General features: G+C 39.0%; 3 protein-coding genes and 1 pseudogene across 4 annotated transcripts in view; 1 reads left to right on the plus strand and 3 right to left on the minus strand.

Annotated features, from left to right (window-relative positions):
* Window positions 1-2,253: 2,253 nt before the first annotated feature.
* On the minus strand, window positions 2,254-5,091 carry LOC5573034 (annotated as a pseudogene).
* A 6,257-nt stretch (window positions 5,092-11,348) lies between these two features.
* LOC110678610 (cytochrome c oxidase assembly factor 6 homolog) lies at window positions 11,349-12,063 on the plus strand. Its single transcript, XM_021851721.1, has one exon. It carries the CDS (start codon window positions 11,673-11,675, stop codon window positions 11,934-11,936), a length of 264 nt encoding a protein of 87 aa, XP_021707413.1. The 5' UTR covers window positions 11,349-11,672; the 3' UTR covers window positions 11,937-12,063.
* On the minus strand, window positions 11,959-12,568 carry LOC5570289 (N-alpha-acetyltransferase 38, NatC auxiliary subunit). The gene is made up of 2 exons (XM_001659009.2): window positions 12,401-12,568; window positions 11,959-12,344 (listed from the first exon to the last, which is right to left on the minus strand). Exons 1-2 carry the CDS (start codon window positions 12,476-12,478, stop codon window positions 12,060-12,062), a joined length of 363 nt encoding a protein of 120 aa, XP_001659059.1. The 5' UTR covers window positions 12,479-12,568; the 3' UTR covers window positions 11,959-12,059.
* A 3,632-nt stretch (window positions 12,569-16,200) lies between these two features.
* Window positions 16,201-23,112, minus strand: part of LOC5570299 (NADPH-dependent 1-acyldihydroxyacetone phosphate reductase) — a 153,464-nt gene continuing 146,552 nt past the window's right edge. For both annotated transcript variants that reach the window (XM_001659010.2, XM_021849819.1), the window contains exons 3-5: window positions 17,595-17,790; window positions 16,965-17,532; window positions 16,201-16,897 (exon numbers count right to left, since the gene is read on the minus strand). In XM_001659010.2, coding sequence (XP_001659060.1) covers window positions 16,662-16,897; window positions 16,965-17,532; window positions 17,595-17,768 — 978 coding nt within the window. In that variant the 5' untranslated portion in view covers window positions 17,769-17,790 and the 3' untranslated portion in view covers window positions 16,201-16,661. The remainder of the gene's footprint in view (window positions 16,898-16,964; window positions 17,533-17,594; window positions 17,791-23,112) is intronic.

Genomic DNA, 23,112 nt, shown 5'->3' on the forward strand with positions numbered 1-23,112 from the left:
GAAAAAGTTTTAAGTTTAGTTTTCAATCAGAGATAGTCACACGGTCAATCGGGGTAATTGGATTCAGGGCAATGCCATTTGGTGTAACGGAATTCGGGGTAATCTCCTCTTCTCATAGATAACTGTTTAGAGCATGTTAAACCGATTCGATTGTTAGGCAACATTCATGCAGAAATTCCATGAAAGTGTAATCACCCACCGATAGCATCAACTACCAATCGATCACGCATTACTACCAATCTTATCTAAATAGGCTCGGAAGTTGATTAGGCGATAGAATGTTGAAATTAGGGCACATCACCAATTTTCATTCCTTCGTACTAAAAAAAAAACTCCAACATAGAGGAAATTGCAAAAATTGTTAAAATGGAATCGAATAGGGTCATTTGCAAGAAGTTCCCCATTTTGAGCTTTATCCGAGCAAAATAATTTTTCTTTGTTGAAAGAAGTAAGAAGTGTTTTTTAGCAAATTACGCATGGGCTCAGTATTTGATATCTTCATAGCTTTTAAGTCATTTGATTCTATTTGCCTTGAAAATCAATCATTATGTTTTATCTGTTTTGAGTTGGGGAGTGTATGACACATATTGGAGCCCAGCGGAGCTAGTTCAGGAAATAGGTGAATCAGCCGAGGAATCACCACCGGTTTTTTGATAAAGAAATACAAACAAGCATGGTTTTCGTATCTATACGCTTACTGATTATCATATGCTTTCGCCCCGGGCCAATAATCGTTTGTAGTTACCATCTGTTTGAAAAATATTGCTACGAACAGTCACGTTTCGCACTTTCGAGTTAAACCCAAGCTTTTGTCTACAACTGCGTTTTTTTTTCTTCAACAGATCTGTTCTCAATCTCATTTTTGCCTAACTAAAATTAAGAGTGAAGTGATTATACGTTTGAATTGGTACGGCTTCAATAGATTACAAAACGTTAGCTCTTGTTTGAGTGCACGTGTTGGCATTGAGTGTGATATACCTTGTGTGATTGGATTAGTCCCCTGTCGAATACTGGCGTTGAGATACGAATCATGTTGACAATTAAAATTATTGGTATCTTTCTGATTGTGGCAGTCTTCACAACTGGTAAGTTTCATATTACTTCATGCAATTTGCGTTGTCGAACAATTTAATCACATATATGGGTCATTCCATATTAGGTGACAACCGATTTCATTCAAAATTTGGTCAAATGGTCATTCACTTGATATGTGTAAGAAGTCAAATTTTTATGCCTTCACGGGAAAAAATTCTGTAGTAAAAATAACCATTTTAGCTGACTACGCCTATTCTTAAAACCTCCTGTGAACCCATGATTTTGAGAGCATTTTTCAATCTGAATCTTTGAAACTATTAGAAATAGAGAAAAAAGACCTACAGGGAATCGTTTAAGGGAGTTTTTGGTTCAGTGTAACTAAATGTATTTATTTTCAATTTTAATCAACCTTAAGATTTATCATCGAATGAGTATATGTTTTTATTTCAAAAATATTGTTTCCATTGTTTATCAGACATTTTCCAGAGGAAAACACTCACGTTACGTGTTGGTTTTGTGTGACGAAATTATTTAGGTAGTCTATTGAAGGATAGAAACCCCATTAAATTACTTGCAGTTAGGAAACTAGATCCAGAACGTAGTGATTATAAATCAAGCGTAATGTGAATATGTAATGTAAATAAATATTTTTTTGTATCTAGTTCATCTTCTTTTTTGTTTCTTTGCTTCAGGATTTCGTTTTTACTTCCACTAAAAAAGAGACTCTATTGCCTTTTCCGTTTTGAATATCGGTCTATTTCGATTAGTACACACCACATCTTTAGAAGTGATCAAATCAATTTTTCGATTTTCTTCATGGAATTTATGTGACTCTGTATAATTTTCCTTGAATAGACCATTTCCGTGAAATTTTGTTAATTGCTCATAAGCTTTCTTTTAATTTACTGAACAAACTTTCCCAAGGAACCCATATGTTTTCAAGCCTCTAACTATTGAAAAACAACGAAAAACTGGCGGCACACCAGTTCACCCCACGGTCCCCTACAATTTATATCTCTCCGAAGGTTTTGGGAACCCCTTTTTCTCCTATGAATTTATCTCCACGTTGTGGTGAATATTGATCAGCTGTTCCTCCGCCGTCTCCACTTTGTTGCCTGGTGACGGAGATTTTGCTATCTCTGTTGCTCTCTCATCATATTCAATTGACGGTCCTGCTCTTTGACATTTCGTGCAGGAATTGTTTTCATTTTTATATGGAGTTGACCTTCACTGCAGGACTCGTTGACATTTATTTGTATTTTGCTACTAAAAGAAAACAAAAAATAGCTACTAAAAATAATCCTTCAACCTTTTTCCAAACGTCCACGCCGTCCCTGCCCACCCCAACATTTCGGGGGTGCCTAGCAGGGATGCGTTATTCAGTCCATCTTGGTCCATCCCCGCGCTCTTATATGCATTCCTTCTTCGTAGTCGCCGTTCAATTCTTCAAGCTCACATCTCCTCCTTTCAGCGATAGACCGAGTCGCTGTTAAAACCTTGCCCGCACGTTAACTGCGCTGGAATCGTGGGAACCGTAGCTGAGGCGTTTCGCGTGCTTGTACACCTCGTTGGAGGCGGCCGTGATGGGCAGGGGATGCTCCAGACCTTCGGTCATGTTCAGTTCCAGCTTGAGGTCCTTCTGCATGTGCTTCAGTTCCTGCTGGGGCGGGAATTCGCCCTTGATGATTGCATTTCCCTTCTGCATGACCAGCTCTGACGACATGCTTGTCAGTTCCAGCACTTCTAGGACATCCTTCTGTTGAAGACCCTCTCGATCGGCCAGCGCCAGCCCCTCGGCAATACCGGCCAGCATCACGCCGGAGATCATCTGCAGGACCAGATTCATCTTGGTGGGATTGCCCACGTCGCCCATGTAGAACGAGTTGCGCGAGATGGCCTCGAAGCAGGTCTGGCATTCCTCGAACAGCAACCGTTTGCCGGCGGCCAGAAGAATTCCTTCCTCCGCTTGGTTCTTGGATCCCTGAATTTGTGCTTCAGATTATGTCCTCCTTTGGCGATAATTTGCTCTGCAATGTCATGTGACGTTTCGGGATCGACGTCGGTCATCTCAACGTAGCCTTTGCCGACCAGATTGGCCGACATGACGCCACAATTTCCGAATACCAACTCCTTAGCAACCTGGGGATCGGCAACGCACGAGAACGTCACATCGGTCATTTCGATCACGTCCGACGGGGTGTCGGCGACTTCGTCGCCCGCTTCCTGGAACTTCCGACACTTGGTGGCCGTCCGGTTCCAAACAACAACCGAGTGGCCGGAATTGAGTAAATTCTTGACCATGTCGCAGCCCATGATGCCGCATTCAATACAAATGCTGGCCAAAAGTACAATTTTCACTCAAAATGTTCAAAAAAGCTAATTATTTAACAAAACATGATTTTTAGAGGTTATTTGATAGAAATAGTCGTTGAAACAAGAAATCTGTATTTCCGGTACATTTGACAGAATTAGTTCAAAATAGCACATATTTTTAATTCAATCAATTAAATCCGTATCCAGATCAAAATCGAATGAAACGTCATTATTCCGATGCCAATTTAAAGTTCAATATCGTGGGCAAGCTCGAGGCGGTTTTTGAATCTATTCGGGAGCTTAAAATGGTAGAAAAATGCGATATTTATAACAAGTATGATGGTCTTATAGACTGATTCGCAGTGTAACTAAAAATATTTTTTTCTTATCTTGGCACAAAAAAACGCAAGTGAAGCCATAGTACATCGAATACTATGGAATATTTGCCACACATTGAGTGGTAAATGATCATTTTAGAGCGTTTCCCAGATATCTTGCACTACCTTTGAAAAAATGTCTTATATTTGAAGGAGCTCTATGTTATACACTTCTTGACATTCTCAAATGGTAAAAATGTCAAATATGATTCAAAATATCTTCAAAACAAAGCCCAAGGTATATTCTTTCGAATGAGACCGGTTGAGAAAGATTTGGTCATGATTTAGTACCGAAACTGAAATTTCTATAGAACAACCTCCACGAAATTTGAAAAATTCAAAAGGGTCATTTTTAGCTGACATCTCTCCAAGTTACATGCTGTAAAAAATCGAAATATACACCGATTGATCTGAAATTTTGGGGAATTGTCATTCAATACTGAAGAAATCAAGAAATAATATTCGAGAAGAAATTTTCAAACTTCATTTTTTTGACTTTTGGCCAGCTTTGGGCCACTGTGCGCTGGTCATATCGATTTCCGGCGTGGCCGGGCGGGCTACCGTTGGTCGGTTCAACAGATGTGATACAGGTACATTGCGACGCACCGGGGAGAAAGTGTCGAGATCAAGTGAGGACACATCGCCAGGGGTATCGTTGAGGATTTTCCGTTTGAGCTTGGGCGATGAAGTCGTTCAGGGCCGCTGCAGCTTTCGCTTTGTTGCCTATCGCGCGGGCTTTGGTTGTGGAAGCAGCTTTCTTTTTGGCGGAGGATTTCTTGGCCGTTACGGGTTTCGTTTCGACCGATTCCAGCGCTGCCGGGGTGGACGTGTTGTTGACGGTCGTTTCCTCGCCGCTTTCGGTGCCACCTTCGCGCAGTTTGTTGAACTCGACGTCCGGATCGGGGCGGTTGTCTTACTCCAAGGCGAACAGATGCTGGAAGTTTTCCGGCGAGGCGAAGAACTCTTCGATTTGCTGGACGACATCCTTGAAGCCGGCCGACTTGCACGACGAGAGCAGCTTCTCTTTGAACTCCTGGTATGGCTTTGATTCCTCGATCCATGCATAGTTGTTGGAACCAAAGAAGAAAATGCATCGAACGGGAATGTTTTTCTTGACGGTAATACGGCGGAGCTCTGCCTGGGGCTCCGAGATACAACCTGGCCAGGGCGAGAAGCCTTTGATTTGATGATTCCGGTGACTGTTTGAGCACGGAGTTTGAGGCTATAAATACCTAGCAGTTTTATAAAACAAACGAAAATTGTTGATCATTTTTTTAAATGTGCGAGCGAGCCAGTTTTGTTGTGAGCTGGGATTTGACATTTCATTATGTCTACAAACATTCAATGCAGGGGTGTTATTGGACATTGTGGAAAAATCTCCACTTTGTATACCCATAGGGTTGAAACAACTGTGCCGCGCGACGATTTTCAGCTCAAAATGTGATGAATTCTCAAGTTTTTAAAAAATTGTAAGAAAATCAGGACTGCATATAAATAAAATCGAAAAGCGTCAATAATCATTAAAAATTACCGTCTTTCGAAGAAAAATATAAAAATTGGGGGTAAGTTCTGACGGAAATGGTCTATTAAATCATAGGTTCTTTCAGCTATTCATCTAGAAATTTTATTGATTTCTAAAATGCTTCCAGGAATATTCACAGAAATTCTATTTGAGACATGCAAAGATTGCTTGTGATTTTATAGGGAACTTTCCGACTATCTAACTTTAAAACTTAAATCACCTCGAGGATTTTAGTGTTTTCGATTGGAAAATGTCTGACCATGTTGATGGAATCAGTATTTATGAAATCAAAAATACTAATTCGACAAAAAATTGATTCAATTTTAGAATTGAAAATGAAATGAGTATATTTGAAAACACTGTATCTGAAACCACAATTTTTCTGAACTTCTTAAACGATTTTCTTAAAAAGTACAGAATTTTTTTCTATATGTCTAACAATTTTGAAGATTTACTTTGTAAGGTAAGCAAAATCATGGGTTTTGTTTAATTTACAACCACAGGGGTGGCTCGATAGGCATAAATATTGGATTTTGAAGTGTATAACATCTGACCAAAATTTGGTTGAAAACGTGTACACTTGGTATGGAATGATCCAACTACAAACATACCACTAACACGTGCTAATCTCGTTCTTCGATTCAAGCCTCGGCCTTGGACTGCTACGAGTGTCCCGATGTCGAGAACTGTCTTGGTCCACAGCAGAATAATGTTGTCCGGTGCAACGATGCCAACTCTCAACCAATGTATGAGAAGCTCTCAAGCCAGTTCTATCCCAAGCTTCACGAATCGGTGCTACGGAATGGAAACTACCAGTGTGTATCGCTAAGGTTCACTCGTCAAGGTATACCTTAAAATCAAAGAAGTAGAAGTGATCTGAAAGATTGTGCTACTTTTTCGCGAATGATCCATTCCCTTGAATGACTCTTTTCCCCGAATGTTATATGCCCGAAAAAAGGTAAAATTAAGAATATGTAAGAACTCAAAAATCATGAATCGGAACTTTGTCTTAAAAACAAGCTTTTGATCTTCAAACAAATTTTCCGGCCAGCCATGTTGTATGCTGTACCAATATGGACTAGCTGTTGTAATACCAGAAAGAAAGCTCTGCAGTGAATTCAAAATAAAATTTTGAAAATGGTTCTGAAGCTTCCTCCCTGGTATAGTACCAATGAGCTACATAGAATATCCAATGTTGAAACATTGGAACAAATGTAAAAAAAATAATAATTTCAGGCAAAAATCGTTACAATCTTCTATTTTGCCACGATTAATGCATTATGTATTTAGGTGAGGTAAATTGAAAGTGTTTTTTTTTTCTCTTATAAGCAGGTGAAATTAACTCACCTGTGAAAATTCTTAAGTGCTACGGCAAATGAAATGTAATATGCTATTAACAAAATGTTAATAAAAACTTAATTTTGTTTAACCAAATAAGGAAGATAGTGTTGTCTAATACATAACACCATAATATAAGAAATTAATGTAACGTTTGGAATGATACTAATGAAGAAATAAAAAAAATGTGAGAGTAGTCTTCAGTGACAGAATTTAAGTGTTAAACACTTGCATTCGCTGGAACGACATGGGAGAGCGACAGTCGGGATATAGTAGCACAACCGATCTGAAAAAATGAATATCAACTAAATCGTTTAAATATTTCAGGAGAGGAAAACCCATCGATCATGTTCAAGGGATGTTTATTCGAAACCATGGAAGGTTTGTGCCGTCTGGATGCCAGTCCACCGAATTTCGGGATGCTCAACTGTCAGTCGTGCAACACAGATAGATGCAACAGTGGTAGCGCTACGCTGGGATGGAGCATACTGCTAGTAATCGCGAGTCTGTTCGCATCATCGTTACTAGCTAAATAATAGATAATAAAAACGATTTTGCTTCGAATGCTAGTCTAGTTGACATCATTTTTTATTGTTTTCCTACAAGTAATTTACAGTCAAAAGATCAAAACAGTAGGGTAGTTCTACATCTACCTACAACAAAAAGAACAAAAGATAAGGTCTCTTATGGTTCATGAGTTATGATGTTTTCAAATGCGGGGTGGTTACAGAATACTTGTGTTTCTCTTGATAACTTTTTGTGCAGGGTGTTCGGTTCATAAGTTCAGATTCATGAATGTTAGGGGTCTTCCTAAACCGAGTGGTTACAGTCCGCGGCTACACACTTAGTTTTTCTTACCGGAAACGTACTGTATTTACAAACAAAATTTTCCGAAAAAACTACGGTTTTAGTTCAGAAATTTGAAACAAGTTTTTGTTTACATTTGAAAGTCTGACGACTTCAATTTTTGTGTGTAACGCGTTGTAACGGTTGCATGGATGAATCGATTAAATTAAATTAATTTCAGATAAAATAAACACATTTTCTGTGTACAAACGGTTGATGCAAGTGCGGAATAGTCATATCTTTCCAAATGTCATGCGAATAGACCATTTCCGTGAATTTTTTTTATTGGCTTATATGCTTTCTGTAAATTTACTGAACAAACTTTCCTAAGGAACCGATATGTTTTGGAGCCTTTAATTATTAGAAAACAATGAAAAACTTGCGGCACGTTAGTTCACCCCTCGGTCCCCTACAATTTGTTTCACCTCGAAAAAATGCAGACCCCTTTTCCCCTATAGTTTTGCACCACGTTGTGGTGATGATTTTTGTTTATGTTTTCATTCATCATAATGAGCTCCACTGGTTTCGCTACCTCTTTCCTTCACGATTCCTGAAGTCTCCGTAATCACCGCGGAAACCACCTTGACCGCTTCGGCCGGTTATGACCGCACCCGGCGAACACTACACGGTTCTGTAACGCTAGGATTTTAGTCGACAGATGCCTGATCTCTCTGTTTTGTGCCGACGAGGATTGAATAAGCCGAAAGATTCCCACCTAGAGGCAGCAACAGCCGCTCAAATTTCCTTGCGTGGCTGTTGCTGCCTCAAGGCGGAAATCGTCCGGATCAACAGCCAACAGATAGATTTAGGCATTTGTCGGCATGAATAGTAAAAAAAAGCCTCTAATAGAACTAGCGGTACCGTAACTGTTGGGTGGATGAGAGATTTGTTGTTAGGGTGTGGTTTTGAATTTTGAATATGTGGAGGAAGAACTGAATTCGACATCAAACGTCAACATCCCACCGCAAAATCGCTAGTGTTTGGAGGGGATTTTAACCTCCAAATTGCTAAATAACCTCCAAATCATCACCTCCAAGTTAGTTCTAATACCATCCGTTATGTGAAATATGATGGCGCGTCGATCGTCGCAAGTTTATCGTTAAACAGTCAATCGGTTTGGGGTTGAAACTGTGATTCAGAACGGGTTGCGCAAGCTGTAACCTGGTCCAAAATCGTTTGTTTGAGTAATTTCAGGTTAGTTTCGTTGGCGCTCCTGTTTGGGGCGCCCTGACCGGGATCACGATCAGTTTGAGCGCGCACCTGATTTGACGTTTCCAAATGTATACAAGCATCCCAATGCAGGGGTGAAATCGAAAAACTCTTGCAAAATCACCACGCTGATTCCCATAGGGTTGAACAGACTGTGCCGCATCTCGAATTATTTTTCAAAATGTGGTGAGTATCCATGTTTTCAAAAATTTGTAAGAAAATCAGGAGTTCATATAAACAAAATCTGAAAACGTTAATATTCATTAAAAATGATTGTCTTTCGAAGAAAAATACAAAAACTGGGGATTAGATCTGACGGAAATGGTCTATTGAGTAGGTCTTTCGATTTAAACTGGATAATTTGCAGAAAAATGGCCCACGGGGTCCAAAATATACAGGGGTCCAAAATATATTGGTTACCCTATAGATGGCTAACAGTATGTTGCGTTTCGCGTTTGGAGGCGTATTAACCTCGAGTTGCCTGGCTCCATCTCGTACTAAGTTTGACATCTAAGAAATTAGAAAAAGGTTAGAAAAAGGTTAAGGTGGTTATAAAACAAAGCCAAACTTTGAATTTTCAAGAGCACAAGACTGGATAATCTGACAACAGTTCGCGTTGAAAATCAATCAAATTGCTTGTTTGCTGGTGGTGACCTATGGGATAAATTTTCAACGAGGAACGCTGTTTGGTCCTCAAGTCTTGTGCTCTTGAAAATTTGAGGTGTGGCTTCGTTCTATAATCACCTTAAGGTGAAGATGAAACGAAGCCAAACTTCAAATTTTCAAGAGCACGGATCTGGAGAACCAAACATCCATTTGAGCTGAAAACCTAATCGATTGGTCACCACCAGCTAGTGACCAATCGATTAAGTTTTCAGCTCATTCGGATGTTTGGTTCTCCAGATCCGTGCTCTTGAAAATTTGAACTTTGGCTTCGATTCATCTTCACCTTAACCGTAAATAGTTTGTGAGTTTGTACAGGAAAGACAAAAATACTCATTGATTATTGCTGAAAATCACACAAGTTGCTCAGGATAACTTTGCCGGAATGTTTTACGATTTTCTTAGATATTCTTCAAGAGACTTTTTCAGACAAGTATCCAGTTACAATTTTAGGATAACTTTTAGATACTGTTAGGAATAATCGTGAATTCCTCATAGAATCAGAAATTTCGTCGGAGATTTGTTAAAGAACTCTTCTACTAATTCCTTCTATCTTTTCCAGAAATTAAAAAAAAATAAAAAGTGGGTAGAAGGGTACAGAGCTACTGAACACACGGGTAAAAATTTGACACTCTAAAAAAGGAGAAAGATGTTGGGCGGAGGTGGACACGGCACAACGGAAGCGAAACATCGAAGAAAAGGAACCGGACTCAGAATGATACACTTGTGTGAATGAAACGAAATAAACGTTTAATAAACGTCTGTTCTGGTTAAAAATAAACGGGTGAATGAAAATCAACTTGTGTGCACAGTTGCCTCGACATTTCTTTTTTATTGACTGTTTAACGATAAACTTGCGACGATCGACGCGCCACCATATATCATATAACGGAGGTTATTAGAACTAACTTGGAGGTGATGCTTTGGAGGTTATTTGGAAGTTTTGAGGTTAAAATCACCTCCAAACACTAGCGATTTTGCGGTGGGATGTTGACGTTTGATCACAAATTCCTTGCAGGAATTTCACATGCATCAAGATAGGCCGAGAAATTACTTGTCAGCAGCGAATCAGGCTTTAGGCTGAGTATCGACATCCCAAGTAGAGCGGCCAAGTACAGTTTGCTGCTAATTACCAAAGTAATTTCGACAGCTGATCCAGTATGAGCGAACTGTCACTATTTTTCTTGCGGAATAATCGAGCAGACCATTTTCCCGTGCGGCAAAATGATAGCTCCATTTGATTAGCACGGCAGGCGTTATAAAACGTTACGGATATTCGCTCTACTTGCCAACTGGATAAAGTTCAAGTAAATTGGACAGCTGAAGGATTCCCTGGCCAGTACTTGTCCTATCTTTTTGCACGGTACTTACGAAGTGGATACTATTGACTGTGATATATTGGCTTTTCAGTCTAGACAAAATTAAAAAACTGTTATTTTATTTTGTCCAACGTTTCGGTCCGTTTGGGACCTTCCTCAGGGACTCAATTGTTACAGTTCTTTCGTAATAATTGAGTCCCTGAGGAAGGTCCCAAACGGACCGAAACGTTGGACAAAATGAAATAACAGTTTTTAATTTTGTCAAGACTGAAAAGCCAATATATCACAAACAACGAACTACAGTCGATCTATCAACGATACTATTGACTGTTTAACCACAGACAAACAGACGTCACACTCTCATCATTGTCCATCGACCACCTTTTTAACGATCGATTCAAAAATATGGTGGGTGGTCAATCCACCACCAGCACGCTTGCATCGTTTGTGTTCGTGTTTGACGTATACACACTACCGCCACAGCGGTTTTAGCATTGGGCGTACATGTCCTCGTGACTATGATTTTGCTCGAGATTTGTTCTAAGTGTTACGTCTGTTTGTCTGTGGTTTAACGATAAACTTGCGACGATCGACGCGCCACCACATTTCATATAACGGAGGTTATTAGAACTAACTTGGAGGTTATTTGGCAGTTTGGAGGTTAAAATCCCCTCCAAACACTAGCAAGTTTGCGGTGGGATGTTGACGTTTGATGACATATCCATTAAATATTATGGACCGTTGTTCATGGAAGCGTTGCAGTTTTTTTTTACTGCGCCATTACATCATGCTGTGGTTGGTTTTGAAAACTTAGCGCCCTTGTCACGACAACATTTTCTCGACGAGCCAACCCTCATCCACCGTATGCGATTTGACAGTTGGGTTGCGAAAAATTCAGAAGTAAACAAACGGCAGCTCGTACCGCAAGCAGAACCGAATGTGATGACATAAGTTTGTACCGTCGCAAATTGGCCGATTTTGTGACGAAAATAAGATTTAGCCGAATAATTTCTTACCGAATTCTGACAGAAAGTCTAAGAGCTGTGAACGATGTCCTTTCCCGACAAGGAAGCTAGAGCCGTTTGCTGGGCGGCGCGAGACGAATACTGGTCCTGCCTGGAAAAGCATGCCCCCAGTCACAGTTCCACTTCGGGAGAACCGGAACCCCAACAGTGTGTGGCCTTGCGGAAGCTGTACGAGAAACGATGTCCTGGCCAGTGGGTGAAGCATTTCGATCGGAAACGAACCTTCGAACAGTTCAAGCAGAAAATGGCCAAAGGGTACGAACCGCTGGACGACAAAACTCCCAAATAGCGCTGCTTAGTCATTAATCGTGTTTAAGATACAGTTAGCGAGTGATTTATTAATCATGGTTTTGAGTTCTAACCGAGAGTGTACAGTTTGTTTGAATAAATAGATAAAATACAAAATCTTAAGCTAATTTGCACCGACCGGATTGGCCTCATCGATCTCAATCGACACGATGTACCTCCCGGGAATCATGACTAGTCCCAGAACCCGTTCTTCTCCGCCGTTTTCCGTGAATTCGCTCGTCATCCCGAGAATAACGTTTGCATCGGCATCCGTACAGACAAACATTCCTATCAGTATCCGGCCGTCGGTCATTTTTATTCGGAAGGTGTTGTTCAGCCAGGATTCGAGCATCTTACGGCTGGGATCGGTTTCCTGTTCGGCTTCCGCCTTCTGGATGGATCGTTGCTCCTGGAATTTGCGTGTAGTACATTAACTAAAATTACTCAAATGCATAACGAACGAACCAGAATTTGCTCCCATATTTCGTCGCTGCTATCCTTTTCATCGCTACTCATTTTTGTAACTTTTCGTTCACTGTGCATTTAGAATTTATATTTCCAGCATTCTAATCAAAACATTCTTTAACATTAAATTCGACGAACTGTCTCGCACGATGTGACAGATATTGCACAACGACGCCATTGGACAAACATGCGGTGGGAAGCTGAAACTACATCGCAAACAGTCAGCGCCAGTACGCTTTGAAGTGGTCAGTATCAAAAGTTCATTTGAATTGACTGTTGCACACGGTGTGTTTGCTGCAAGACGAGAGTGAAAATAATCATCCCTATTCTTGTAGATTTTACATCGTCATCAGACTCATCACAAAAATCACTCTTTCATGTTTCTGTGGAAGTAGGGTAGGTGTACCAGTTATGGACATAGTGGTTCCCTATTTCGTCATAGGGCTTGTTCACAAATTTCATAACGCTGAAGGGGGTGGGTAGGTGTTCTGCTGGTGATACGGCTCATACAAAATTTGTAGAATATTCATACAAAAAGCGTTACGAGGGGGTGGGTGGGTGTCAAAAATTGCCATTTTCAGCATTATGAAATATGTGAATGAACCCATACGGGATTACTTGAATGTTTTCACATTTTGAAAGATTTTGTGTGTTGTATTAGCATAGCATAGCAAAGCATAGACTGACCAAAGACAATATAAAGACCCCATGTCCCTTGCAGTTGCCCAAAATTTTATGGCTCATAAGGTAATCTAGAATGCCGCTCAAAGTGTACTGCGATCTGTCAAACTTGGGTACCTTTTGCACCACCGTGGGACCAAATGCAGTACTAGAAGTGGTACCCAATCTGAGCCCGAGTGGGACCGACCTGGACTGACTGTACATGTCAATGGTTGCTACTCCGTGATTGATCCGAACCGGTAAGAATTGCACTTCGATCCAAATGAATAAGGGATGGAATTTTCCGCATATTCTCGAAGTACAATTTTAGCAGCTCTAATTTTATTGATCAATAACGGCGCCGGCCAAGTCCTTACAGTCAACTAGGAAGGGGAAGGAACGTTATTGTGTAATGATCGTTGCTTCTAAATACCGAGAATACCTCCGCATCTCCACAATCATCACAGGACAGGTGTGGTTGGTGAGGGAGGAAAAAGATCTGGGAGTCACCAAGTTTATCGTTAAACAGTCAATAGATTGCTCTATTTCAGTGGTAGTAAAAACGAAATCCTGAAGCGAAGAAAGCACCACGGAAGATGAACTAAACACAAAGTGTATTCACATTACACTTGATTTCTAATCACTACTTTTTGACCAGTTTCCTAATACGGTAACGACTGTTTATTTTGTTCTCAAACGCTAACAATTGGCGCCAGCGGCAAAAATTACAGACAACAACCTTTCGAACATTCAGTTTCTCTTACCGGCGCCGAGCGACGACACTGATGTTTGTATTCCCCTCACTGATCGCGCTACGCTGGATTCTCAAATTTCTCAAACTTTCAACACAAGCGCATGGAAGAATGGTAGTCGGGAGAACTGTCAAAACGTATGGAAATAATGAAAATCGTAAATTGCTTGCCCAGCAGAGGTGTAATGGTGCCAGAGGTTTCCAAGCAGAGGTGTAATGCTATAAATGGGTCCATAGTTCCTGAGAGTATTGGAACACGATGGAACAAAACGAAACAATGCCTGATCGTTTAGCCTAAAAGAATATCTTTCAGATGGAAGTTGTTTGGTTTGCCGCTTTTTGCCGCTTTCCATGATATTTTGAGTCAAAAAGTGACTATTTTTTTAACTAAAATTGATAATAACTCGGAAATAAGATGAGATAGAAAGTTGGTGTCTTGAGAGAAAGAATGATTTTTTGATTGTGGACAACTTCTAGAATAAACATTTTTGCTAAAATCGTTACGTAAAAAGTTATTTAAAAAATCTGGTTTTAGGAGTATGTTATACAAAATGCTCTGAAACTCTTGAACAAACGTTTGTACAAAATTGGTGTCTAAGAAGAAAAATTTTCAATTATCATTATCTACAACTTTGCTGAAGACTGCTACTCGATTTGAGCAAATATTGAAAAAAAAATTCACACTGGACTGCTAGGTGGATAGATCACAATTATTTTTATATCAAAATAAAGCTTAGGCAATATCCTCCAACTCTTCAGAACACACCGTCCTTCTTAAATCAGGTTTCGACATCGAAAACTAAAAAACGCATGTTTTTCGGGCTCTGAACCAGTGTGCGTTGGTTTGACCACATTTAATCTGAACACTTTTTAATCTGTACCCCGCTAATTTGAACATCGTTCAGATTAAAAATGGTTCAAACGTCATTTAGCTCATGAAACGTAGTGAAGTGAGATGGAACGCTGTGGAACGGAATGCAGAATCAAAACAAAACAGTGAAAGAGGTAACCAGAAACACCTTTCTAGGGTGACTAGATGTTCAAATAAAAAATAAACCCCGATGGTTTGCATGAGGTACCGTTCAAATTAGCGGGGGTACACGGTAGCTCATTAAATCCTCAAAATCACATAGGACAGTTTGTTTTTTTTACAAAATGAAAGCTAATATATATGTGTCGGTTTATTTTATGGACTTTTATTGAGAATTGAAACTTTCATCAAGTCAATGGAACTGTCTTTCACAATGATTACTTTTAAAAATAATGCAACAAAAATTTAAAATAAAAAAAAATCGGGATCCCTCGGTGGATTTTTTCGGAGAACACGTCAAATGAAAGCTAAAAACCTATATTTTCGAATGGCAAAAGATTTAGCGATGCCTATTTTTGTTGTGACAAACCTTTCCCATATACACGCCGTGAGTGTTGTTTCTAGCTTCATTCTGATCCATGTCGCTTCTAACACCAACCGTTACATCTCCGCGTTCTCCAACAACCATTGAACTGGTTTCAGGTCGCGTTCCATCTCCTGCTCCACTAACGTTCATGTTTCTGGCTTGGTTTCTAAATTCTGTGTTTTCATTCGATTCGCCTTCGTTATTTGACAAATTTCCAGCATCAGCTCTTTGTCTTGGGATATCGCGTAGAATCATGATCCCACTTCTGAATTGAAGTACAAAATACAGAGAGCTTCTTATTGACTGTTTAACGATAAAATTGCGACGATCGGCAATCGACGCGCCACCATATTTCATATAACGGAGGTTATTAGAACTAACTTGGAGGTGATGATTTGGAGGTTATTTGGCAATTTGGAGGTTAAAATCACCTCCAAACACTAGAGATTTTGCGGTGGGATATTGACGTTTGATCACGAATAGAAGCCAAAGCTCAAAGAGCACCAATCTGGAAAACCAAACATTCCTTCAAGCTGAAACCTAAATCGATTGTCAGTAGCTGGTGGTGATCAATAGATTGAGTCTGTGGATTAAGCTTGCAGCTCAAACCGATGTTCGGTTCTCCAGATTTGTGTTTTTCACCTTATACCCTATAAAACTTTCTTCACAACCCTATAGAACTTTCTGCAAAATGACTGAAATTTATTGAATTCACTACATACAGAACTTCTGGTTAATTGAAGTCTGTCATTCAAATTTTAACCGAATCAGACTACCAGAAGGTGAGATACAAAGCCCTAAATTTGGGCATTTTGTATGAAAAAAACAGAATTAGGTTCTTAAATTTTGTCACTGACTATATACTCTAGAAAAGCATAGTTTCTCAAAGCGTTCCAGATCAATTTTTTATATTTAAGGTTTTAATCCGTCTGTTTGCCAACATTTTACACTTCCATTGCGTTTCGGATGAACAGATTGTTTTCGCCATAGAATTATTAAGTAGAAATCGTATTCGTTTTATTTCCGACATTTTTATTATACATAAAAGATAATCAGTAAGACTAAAAACAAAACTTTACAAGAAGCCGTCCCTCCAACTTTGCGTTACCACTCACTAAAAGAGCGTACAGACACACACTGGACGAAAAACGAGTGTTGAAGTTGTTCGTTGTATTCCACATTTTCTTCTGTTTCGATTTTTTTTGTAAATACATATTCAGAAAAACCTTTCACTCGAAAAATAAGCGTCCGGTTCCGGTATTCTGATTCATCGCTTAGGAAAACAACGGGAAATATATAAAAAAGGCACAATTTGAAATCTCTGACTCTGGCTTTCGACACATTCGACACTGCGTCTGAAACAGGCAGAAGCGACGCCCAACAAGCAGCGTTACAGAACGTGAGCAACTTAAAGGTTATTGGCGTACGGAGGATTCGGGCGATGCGAAGCGACTCAAACGTTCTGTATCTGCTTCGGTTCCTGCTTGCAACTGTTGCCGCTGCCCACTCCGGTTATCTTGAACGACGATCGACAGGGAAGCTTCACTTGGAATTTCGGGTTTGGCACAGACAGGCAGTAGGTTTCGCTTGGTCGGGTATCGTAGAGGGCCCGCTCGATGACCCCTAGGGCGGAACTGGTCAGCACTTCGGCACTGTACTGAGTGGGGACGCCTTCCTCGTCGGAGATTGCTAAAACAAGAGGGAGTTAGAATTAGTAACTGTGACATGAGAAGGACAATTTTATAGCCAGACTTACTGTATGGTATCGGTGCCTTGAACAGAGCTTCGGCAGGGACTCCACGCGAGTCCAGCGTCACCACGTTGACTCCGTACGGTCTCAGTTCCTTTCGTAGTGCATCGGCGCAGCCCTGAACGGCATTTCGTGTTGCGGTGAAAACGGTCAATCCGTCATCTTCGTTACCCGAGCCCAGAAGAATCAATCGACCACGGGTAGGGCGCAACAGTCCAATAAATGCTCGAGCCGTCCTCAGACATCCCATCACGTTGTTCTTGAACATGTTTTCCCACTGGAGCGAATCCTGCGAATCGATGCGTCCACGGTACACCGAACCTGCGGTGTTGATTACGGCCAGGATACCTCGTTCGCCGGCATTCAGGTGGATTCCCATGGCTTCGGCAGCTTCCCGAAGAATGTCCTCTCGGGTTACGTCCATACGCAACGGAACGACCGATCCGGCAACGGGAGTGTCCGAGTTTTCACGCATTTTCATCCAGCCTTTCAGCAGTTTAGCCGGTAAGGACTCCACGGGGTCTTTCATGCCTGCAAACACCCGGTGGCCCTTGCTGGCGAAGAAGGTGCAGATCTAGAAATGTTCAACGATACTTCGTGATTCAGGTTAATGGTAGATAACTATTTATAACGAACCTGCAGTCCGAGTGCGGTGTCGGCGCATGTCACCAGAATCGAACCCCTCTGCGGACCATGGCCATCATCGCGGGTTGCACGAACCTTACACAGCAGGTACAGGAGCAGTGCGCCGGCAATCGAGAACAGCGCTATCAGCTGGATCGTCAGCACCAGTGCCGTCTGGGCCTCCATGCTGGGCCTCCAGCGGGTGAACCTGGAAAGTTTGGGAGAAGAAGATTCACTTTAGTATGTATATTTGACTTTATTTCTGATGAACAAAGATATCTAATGACAATTTTAATAGAGCGGAATTGGGCTTGGTTTTAATTTGTTTAAAATAAGAGAATCGAGGAAATCAGAAATGAAAAAATAGTTATCTAAACAATAAGAGAACAGTAAACTGATAAGCAGGCTCTGTGTCAGTTGAAAAGTAACGCCAGGAAGAAGAAATAGTCACCAACAGTTTCCATTTAGCTACTTAATGGGCAAGGAGGAGCCTAATCGCTCTTTTTGTCGTTAATCAAATACTTCTCATAAGCAATCACCTTGATGTTAACCGGCACCCTTTACATTAATTTTGCTAGTTTTGCACACTGATGACGACTCCGTTTATGATCGTTTAGCATGAGCGGAAACACCACAAAAGCGAGTGCGCGCGAACAATCGTGAGAGTACGATTCACCATCCGCGATCTACCCTCCTACAAAGCATGCCGACTGCAGCGAAGACGATGGGAAACAATGCCCGTAGAATCGCGATCGATGGCGTGAACCGGTATCCGGTCGGAATGGGGATTAATTATCCAGAGCACAGAATGCATGCTGCGAGTGTGATAATTGTTTCGAGGCCACGGATTTTATGATGCAATACACGTTGATCGAGAACTGTCGCAGAAAATTTAAGACAATCGTTCTCCAAATGATTTAATGACAGTCGGTTCGTATTCGTATGCACTGATCGCATTGGTAATGAGGCTATTGTATTCGATTTTTCTGATTCCCATAATGGGACGATCGGTGACTTTTGTGTGTTTGAGTTCCGTAGAAAAATATGGATCGCCAACGGGCGAAGCGAAGCGATCATCTGTAATTTATGATTGATAGCTGACTGACTCGAAGTTTATTAAATACGATCACATAGCTCTGGGCAGCAGTGGAACAAAGAGAATCTTTTCGGTAGCGGTCAATGTCACAGGAGCTGAAACCTTGATTGTGAATAATGTGATATTCTAATAATCTAATGTTTAAGATAAAAAATACTTTAAATATGCCAACAATTGAAAAAAAATAATCACAGATTACGAAACATGGGACTTACATCACACTAACCCTGAGTGCCTAAGTATTTTTTTTATCGAGGGCAATGTACATCGGCGGAAGAAAACTGAACAAAAATTTTTTTAAAACATGAATGAAGAATTTTAAATTTCTTATTTGGACAAAGTATATAAATACTTCCTAGGAGAATATTTTAAAAACAATTGAAGAATCTGAAGAGACCCTAGTTGGAATATTTGGAGGCATTCTTCCTGAAATCTCTGGACATTTTAATGAAAAAAAAATCTTTACTAAAAATACTAATTTTAGGGGAATAAGGGACATTATGGACACATCAGGCAATTTTTTTAAGACCATGAAATGACAATGGTTTAATTTACCTCCGAGTAGTAGTTTCATGGTTAATATTAGTACGATGTGCTACATTCATTCATGGTACCTAATAAAACGCATATCAAATGTGAAAAAAATTGAAATAGAAAATTCTATAGAAAACAAGGCTGGTAAAAAATGTCGTGGCAAAATGAACACTTGCGTGAAATTAGGTGATTCCAAAATATTCTATGATTGTCAATCGTTTCAACATATAAAAAGCTTAGCTAAAATAATTTGAAGTCAATTGATTACACAGCGCAACAAAAATGACATGTTTGCGTGTCTCAAGGATCAAATTATGTGTCTCTAGTAGATTTTGGGTCGCTGAATCTGTTGCCGTTCTCAGAAATGTTCCAGCACGTCACAATTTTTAGCTACAGGTCGCCAAAGTTGTATAAAACACTGGTTTCATTGATGTTTACATGAAATTTAAAGTATGATTTATCAAATTTTTTGTGACATAATCTACCAAACATGCTAAAAAGGACTTGAACTTTCAATTTAGATACAATTTAGTTGAAATTTCACGATAAAATTTAGTTTAAATCGATTTTTTTCAACATGCTTCAATCACTAGTCTTCATATAAAATTCTTCGTTTCTCTTATATGGCACACTACAATACTTTTCTGAACCACCCAAAAATATCATTTTACCATCGAAAATATTGTGAACTTTGTTGATAATTATTGTTGTATAGATGAAGTTTGAATTCTGTGACAAATAAAGCAACTACATTGCCGTACAAGCTGGCAAACTTGCATGCAAGTTGGCTGAAACAGTCAAATTTTGCATTTTCAACAGTCAATAATATCTCGAAAACTAGACGTGCCATGATATTTATGAAAACGGTAATGTATTCAGCAACCCTTAATTTAGTAAATAGCGGTATTTTGGTGCTTGAGACAAAAACGTGTTCCGCAGTGTAATTTAATGATCAAATCTAAACATACATTAATTATATCCAACATTACTAACAAAATTCCTAACATTGAGCCAAAAATGTCAATGGAGGTTGCAAGCAAAATGATTCTCTTTACATGTTTTTACGATGAAAATTTAAAAAAAATAAGTCGCTTATTTTATAAGGTGCATTATCTTTGACGGATTTTCAGCAAATAATCGTGTAAAACAATTTCTTTTATTGGATATGAAGAATATATGGAGAAATCCGACTTAAGACTCTCTGGAAGAGCATCTGAAGAAATTTTTCGAGTAATTTCATATAAGTCAGCCGTGGTTAATACTTGTAAGAATTACTGAAAGTATATAAAGGAGTTCTAAGATTAAACCTTAAAAAAAGTATTCTTGGAGTAATCTCTCAACTGCATATAGCAGCATAAGCTATCCATTTGGAAAAAAAGTTGGCAGAGATTAGGGATTGAGAAAATGTTGCTCAAAGTTCGAAGTTTGCTTTCTCAATTCAAGATATTCTAGCACATTTCTGCATGTCATAATTTTTCAGCATTACTCATTTTTGGCACTATTGATCAGCAAAAACATAAACTTCATCATAATCCATGTTTAATGGTTCATATAGATGCCTATATTTTCAATATGGGACAGCACTTACTTTATATTCTTTCGCAACGTTATCAAACAAAGTTTATTCATTTGTGATTGCACAGTAATATATAGACTTAAACAATGGGACTATGACGCTTTTATAGGCAGTAAAAAGTTACACATTTTTTTCTATGTTGAACGAAATTCCAAAAAAAAAAGCGAAAGGGATTGGTTATGTCAAGATCTGTTACGAAATAACTTGGAGAAATTCTTGATTGAATGATGAAATGTTTTGAAAAGTACCTGATGCTGTACGTTTATGAATCTTTGAGAGAATTAATGTGCTATAGCTTATGAACCCGGGTGCGTTGCGGTCAACTCTACAAAAGGTGTCATAGGCAGTACGTTTTGAATGCATTCGTAAGGTTAAAAGGTCCTCTGAAAAAAAAATTCTATAGGAATCCTGGTGACAATCGTGAGTACGACCTAGGGGGTATTCCATGTAAGAATTCATGGTGAAACGTCTTTAAATAAGCATGGAAATCTCACAGGTAAATGCAAACTATAATCACTGGTAAATTACTGAAAAAAATGATCAATTCCTAAAACAAACTTAAAGTATTTTTCCAGGATCAGGAGGTGAATCAGGATATGAATCTAGGTGAAAACTCTAGTGGAATTCCTGTTGCATGAAATTTTTAGGCGTGCATGATTGTTCGAATTCTTGAAGTCCTTGAGAAAATTTCTGAAAAAAGTTCTCAATTACAAACACTTACTCAATTTTTAGTTAAATTACTATAAACATTTTGATTTTTTTTCTTAATTTATCGTCATAAAATATGCGAATGGGGTAGTGTAAATTTCTATATTTTTCTCTTTATTACCATGTAAATACTAACCAGTGGGTGTTCTGCCAAAACACGGAATATCATGGAAACATATCCTTTATGCGAAAGTAGGGCTTATAAAGTGCTTGTTTTGATAAAATCTATAGATAATTTCTGGAGGCCTGGAGGGTTTGTTTTTTGATAAATTCAAAAAAAAATAAATCCATTGAAATTCGGCCTAATTACTACAGGGACTAGTGAATTACTACTAGATTAGGTTAGAGAAACCACTAGAGAAGAATAATTAGAGGAACGCATGTAACAATTCCTAGGGCAACTCTTGAAGTGATTTTTTAACTTGTCTATGCTGAATTTTTTAGGAATATTACCGTTTTCTTTTAGTTTTGAAACAATCCTTGGAAGATTTTGGGGTAGGAATCAGTCGAGAAATTAAGGGGAATTTACTATTAGTTTTTCCAGTGATCCCATTAGAAAACAATTTATTCTAATGAGATCACTGGAATAACTAATAGTAAATTCGAAAGAATGCAATTTTTTCTTCGGAAGTTCTCAAAACCAATGATTCGTATGTTCTTTTTAACTTAAATCACTTAAAAAATGAGCCAAAAATAGAAAAATCTAAACGTGGCGCAAGCGGCTTGAAGCTGAACTCAGTTAAGCCCACATAACTTTGTTATTTTTCAATCACATTTCTAGAATAGTTCTTTTCCAAATTAAATTTATAAAATATTTGTAGAATGTCAAATTTTTCTCAAACTAAGACTTATCGTTAGCTAAAAGTAGATTTCTCTAATTCTTTCGTTATTTTACTTAAAAATCATCTTTATTTTCTGAAAACTTCATGAATATTCAACCGATTTTTAAAAAATGCTGTTGAAGCCATTTTAGTTGTTTTTAAACTATGCATGCAACACATCTAATATTTGATTTGATTTGATTTATTTATTCAACCTAAACTGGCCAAAAACATGATACAGTCGACTCTCCACATCTCGATGTTCTACATCTCGATATCTCTCCCTATGTCGATGATTTCATAAGTCCCTTCAGTCTGCATACATTTTCACTCTCCATATCTCGATATCCTCCTTATCTCGATATCTCCATATCTCGATGTGTTTCTGTTCATTTTTTGTTCTCAATTTTCTCTCCGTACGTCGATAAGAGCAATATCGAAGGTTACTTGACCAAAGTTTTGGGATTCAAAACAAATTAGGAGCGCAAAATGACGTTTGTTTGTGTATTACTTTCTTGGCAACGGAGTGTTTTTCAATCTAGTATTCTTCAAAATTTTGTTCTTTGTCTCGATCTCTCCCTATCTCGATGGTCCCTTCGATATCGAGATGTGGAGAGGCGAATGTATATAAAATCAATCAATTTTCATCGTATTGTTCAAGTTTGTTTTGCCGGAAATTACATATTTACCATTCAGTTGAAATTTAAAAAGCATCTTGTTTTAACTGTGATTTGAACAGAGTTTATATTTATTAATAAACGCAAAAATATTTTATGATAAAATCTATTTAAATTT

The sequence above is a fragment of the Aedes aegypti genome, chromosome 3, assembly GCF_002204515.2.
Source record: "Aedes aegypti strain LVP_AGWG chromosome 3, AaegL5.0 Primary Assembly, whole genome shotgun sequence".
In the NCBI taxonomy this organism is placed as follows: Eukaryota; Metazoa; Arthropoda; class Insecta; order Diptera; family Culicidae; genus Aedes; species Aedes aegypti.